The 5230-nt window shown below is 42.9% G+C and overlaps 1 protein-coding gene across 1 annotated transcript; it reads right to left on the reverse strand.

The window, feature by feature from the left end:
- Positions 1–2740: 2740 nt before the first annotated feature.
- On the reverse strand, positions 2741–4551 carry LOC147621953 (linamarin synthase 2-like). The gene is made up of 2 exons (XM_086822970.1): positions 3959–4551; positions 2741–3866 (listed from the first exon to the last, which is right to left on the reverse strand). Exons 1-2 carry the CDS (start codon positions 4464–4466, stop codon positions 2911–2913), a joined length of 1464 nt encoding a protein of 487 aa, XP_086679096.1. The 5' UTR covers positions 4467–4551; the 3' UTR covers positions 2741–2910.
- Between the last annotated feature and the right edge of the window lie 679 nt (positions 4552–5230).

Genomic DNA, 5230 nt, shown 5'->3' on the forward strand with positions numbered 1-5230 from the left:
TGGGTCGCAAGGTGTCAGTGACTATGGGCATGGAAGTATTCCAAACTGTACAGTCTGCTACCTTGTGTGAGGTCCATGATAATAGAAACACTGAAGTGTCCGATCAACTGCTCCCTGAGCAGTTTCTATCCCTTGGACTGTTTCTATTTGGTGCACAGGAGGTGGAGGTTTTGAGTCCATTGTGGATGAAGCAGGACATTTTTAGTATCATGGTCAAAGGTTTTATAATATACGCAGTGTAGAAGGACAGGTGCCTTGTATGCACAATGAGGATTGGGATGGTCGTAGTGATTACACTCAACACAAGGCATCTCGTTCCTCACTTTTAGAGGCATTAAGGATGTCTGGGCTTGAAGGTTTTTATCCTCTCTTAGAGATGTTTTCTATAAGGTTTTAAGCAAGGCTGCATAAAATTCAGGGAATGTTAATTTTGAGATCGATCTTTCTTTTGCCATTGCTTCACTTAGTTTAGATGAGAAACACCTCGTAGCATGCTCATCTTCTAGCATGTTGTCACCTAAACGTATTGCTTCTTTGTAACATTGATCGAATGTTTCCAGATTGGATACAATGATCAAGTTGTGTAAGCTGTTATTCTTCAAGCCCATCATGAAACATCTCCTCAATTGAACATCATTTAATTTTTTCCATGACTCACAATGTGAGTCCAAGAGTTTTATCCAAAGGATAAAATCTCTAATGGATTCATTTGGTTAACGCTCGATTGAATAGAGTTCTGTTACTGCACTCCATCGATCACCTTCTCTGGAAAAGCCATGTATAAAGGCTAATTTCAAGGTTTTGAAGTTGGTCTTCATCAATGGCATCAATGCAATGAACCATCGAGTAGCTTTTTCCTCTAAGCATAAGTTCAACACATGTACCTTAGTGGGACAGTTGGGATTTCCAAAGACTTCACATCTATGTTCAAACATTTGAATGAATTGAACAAGGTCTATTGTTCCGTCGTATTTGCTCATAATTTTGGAAATTTGTACGGTCATATTTCTGTATGAATCATTGAGGTCGTATGTGAGTGCTCTTGTTGGAAGAGACTTAGTGAGTTCTTTGGCCACCCCCCTTCCTAGACTTCTCAGTATGTCCAAGGTGTCGGCATCCAAGAAAGGGTTGGTACTTATAGGATTTGTGGGAATGTTAGGCAAGGGACCAAAGCCCAGTGGAACCAAAGTCATAGGGGGTGTAAAACTTGATGACACGCTTGTTATAGACATGGCCAATGGCATGGAGAGGTGAATCGACGGCATAGATCTCAATGGCTTGAAGATGACAGCCATTGGGTTTAGTCCTTGTGTGATCCCTGGCACTAGTCCCTCTATCGTGGCCATGTCGGAGTGCCTAAATGCTCCTTAATGAGTAATTTAGGAGAGGTGAATCGACGGCATAGATCTCAATGGCTTGAAGATGACAGCCATTGGGTTTAGTCCTTGTGTGATCCCTGGCACTAGTCTCTCTATCGTGGCCATGTCGGAGTGTCTAAATGCTCCTTAATGAGCAATTATAATTTTTATTTATTTTATTTATTTATTTTTTACTTTTTATACTTTCCCAAAGCCCATTATTACAGCCTCAAGGGGCTTAGCGTACTCTTCGCTGGATCAAACAGGTGTCCGTTGTCCTAATTAGCGTAGGCATTATACACATGTGACCTCTGAGATATTTTTTCCAAAAAAGTGTATGCTAGGAACTTCCTAGATGGGGAGGTCCTAAAACCTATTTTCCATCACTGTCTCAAGATGAAAAATTTTCCCGAGAATTTTTTCCTTGTTTCGCAACAGGTTAAACATACATACGTATATATATATATAATTTCTATGTTTATTATTTAAATACATATATATTTAGAATATATATATATCTGTATATATGTGCGTGTGCACGTGCATGAGTGTGTGTTTTAAATATATATTATGAAAAAAATATTGATATATGTGTATGTATGTATATACATATGTGTGTGTGATATACATATATAATAATTAAATATATATTATGAAAAAAATATTGATATGTGTGTATGTATGTATATACATATGTGTGTGTGTGATATACATATACATATATATGTATATATAATAATTAAATATATATTATGAAAAAAATATTGATATGTGTGTATGTATGTATATACATATGTGTGTGTGTGATATACATATATATATATATATATATATATATATATATACATACATATATATATGAAAAAAATATTGATATATGTGTATGTATGTATATACATATGTGTGTGTGTGTGATATACATATATATATATATATGTATATGTATACACACACAAATATATACATATACCTACACATATATATATACACACACATATATGTATATATGTATGTATGTATATACACACAAACATATATGTATATACATACATACACACACACATATATATATATATGTGTATGTATGTATATACATATATGTCTTTGTGTGTGTATATATATATATATATATATATATAAACACAAGGCGGGTCTCGCCCACTAGTTGTAACTAATGCAACCACCACTATTATTTTAAAATAGTATTCTAAATCTCTATGGAGAAAAAAAACTAGCTATCCCATCACTTTTCTTGATCTCCCTCGTTTCTCCTCTCCTTTTTATCGTCTCTCTCGTTCCCGACCCACTGTATCACAACTTAGTAGCAAATTATGAAAACGTATTATGGAACAAAGTGCAGAGCCTTGTGCGTGCAAATAATGAGACCGGCAACGATGGCTTTCTTGCTTTAGGTGATGTGCAATTAAGTGTTCCACAACAACAAATCCAATACATGGGGCGCTCCTATACATGGAGCAACGTTCTATTATACATGGCGCTTTATTGCGGGCGTTGTATTGTGTTAACATATTAGCAACAAGTATTAGCAACCTCATCCATTAAAACAGTGTTTGGAAGATAGGCGGGCAGTGGCCTCGACAACGAGCTTGAAATTGATAGAACTGGATCCTCCCTCGCCCACTGACCGTCTTGCTGCATCGCGGAGCTCAAGCGCCCTCTCTCGCAAGTTGTGATCTTCCATGATAGCTCTGGCCTTTTTCTCCACCTCCGATCTGGTAAGAAGGCCCTCTCCGTGCCGTTCGAAGGCGAGGCCGTTGCCCCACAGATCAGCGATGCATCTGCAGTTTAGCATCTGATCGGCAAAGTAGGGAAAGCCAAGCATGGGCTGACCATGGGCAACGCCCTCCAAGGTGGAGTTCCACCCTGCGTGTGTGAAGAAGGCCCCTACGGAAGGGTGGGAGAGTACATGCAGCTGAGGCGCCCAGTCGATGATGAGGACGCGCTCCTTGGTCCTCTCCTCGAAGCCAAGCGGGAGTGCAGCTGAGTGGCCGCCTTCCAGGAGACCCGGGCGGAGCACCCAGAGCAGAGGCAGACCGCTGGCCTCCAGTCCCAGAGCAAACTCTTGCATCTCCTCAACGGAGAGCTCCGTTATGCTGCCAAAGGAGACATAGAGGACGGACGCGGGCGAATGCCTGTCCAGCCACTTCAGGCAGTCATAGTCCTCGGGCCAGAGGGCCGGCGTTTTGTTGATGGGCCGCATGCTGAGTTGCAAGCCAGAGAAGTACTCGGGGGGGAGAAGCGGGCCTATGGTGTGGAAGGTGCAGTCGGGTTGCTGCTTGCGGAGAGCGTCCACAGTGTGGCCATCCCATTCGTCGAAGGTGTTGATGACCACGCAGGCGGCCTCGTGTGTCCGTAGGAAAGGGCGAGTAACGAAATCGAACATAAAGTCAGAGGGGTCGCAGCATTGAAGGAAGCCCGGCATGTCTATCATCCGTAGCGGGGGAGCTCCGGGGATGCTGGTGATGACCTTCTCGTTGACAGGGCAACCTATATCATCAAAATTGTCGTGCTTAATCCTAGCTAAGTTGTCATACTGAGCATGAATTCTTGCAATGGGATGCCGGCACTATACGGTTTACCTGATGGCAGGCGAAAGCCTCTGGAAGCGGCTAGGTGTGCCGCATAGCTCGCAGCAGACTGCGTCCAGAAGGACACCCTCGGGATGCCCAACTTGTTGGCGGCGTCTTGAGTGTGCAGGACAAACGTGTCGGAGATGATGCACGTGACCGGCGGTTCGAGGCGCTGCAAGAGCTGCTCAAAGGCGGCGCTGCTGCGATGAACCCCCCTGGATAGCTCTGGCACGTTGCTCGTGCGAGTGTGCTCAGGGGCGACGCCATCCGGTAGGCTAACGAATTTAATATCCAGCTTCGCAGGTTCCGCCCCCGGCGCCTCCTCTTGCTGTTGCCGGAGGATAGAGGGCATGACACGGTTGTGAGTGTATTCGTTGTTGACAAAGGTTATAGCAAAGCCATGCGTGGCGAGCTTCTTGGATAGATGCATGAGAGGATTTATGTGGCCTTGGCCCGGCCATGGCACGACAACGAAGTGCCCTCGCTGGTGGGAAGCATGAGCTTGCTCCGCAGGCATAATGGAACAGTACGAAGGGGAGCCCTCTTGCTCCGTGCGAAAACAGTGAACCTCTCTGTGGAGTGTCTGGCCACGTGTAAGCAGACACCGAAAGATCTTTAATATAAGCACTGTCGAGTTACAATTCTAATTTCTGTGCTGTCGCCGTCTCGGGAAAAGACTGAGCAGCTTTAACACGACTGTTACTGGACACTGACATCTGGACAGTATCGAGCCTCGTTAGGTACCTGGACACTGACATCTGGACCAACGAGTGCTAGCTCATTTGGTAGAGGGTTGGTCTTTACTCCCAAAGTCTTGTGTTCAAGTCTTGGGGGCCTCGTTAGGTACCTACCCTTGATGGGTTGATTATAAGCATGTACGATGGGTTCGCCAACCCATCGTATACACAGCTTTAACACGACTGTTAACTGGACACTGACATCTGGACAGTATCGAGCAGGCCTGATCAAAGGAGCAATTAAAAAAACAAGTGCTTAAAAAAACATTTTTTTAAACCAATTCCCATTTTTGTTTCCAAAATCCCTACTCTATGGTGATTTATAACTGACTATATAAAAAAATCGTTTTTTAAAATAAGGGCTACTAAAAAACTCAGTCGACTTTTCTTAATTCTGGCCGTAAAAATACATTAGAATGCTTTTTTTTTTCAAACACTGGTTACAACAAAGGTTCTAGAAACTAACTTTTTTCAAATGAACCTCGTATATTAATCAGCGTTTATTTTTGCAAATGGGGACCCATTATTTTGTAAGAAGGTGTAT

This window comes from Cibotium barometz, chromosome 29 (assembly GCF_041138505.1).
Source record: "Cibotium barometz isolate CiBa-2024 chromosome 29, ASM4113850v1, whole genome shotgun sequence".
NCBI lineage: Eukaryota > Viridiplantae > Streptophyta > Polypodiopsida > Cyatheales > Cibotiaceae > Cibotium > Cibotium barometz.

Excerpts from the sequence above, each read along its gene's own strand:
- LOC147621953 (XM_086822970.1), bottom strand. The coding sequence starts at position 4,466 with ATGCCTGCGGAGCAAGCTCATGCTTCCCACCAGCGAGGGCACTTCGTT. Across the intron at positions 3,867-3,958 it reads AGGCTTTCGCCTGCCATCAG|GTTGCCCTGTCAACGAGAAG; the intron begins GTAAACCGTATA and ends TTGATGATATAG.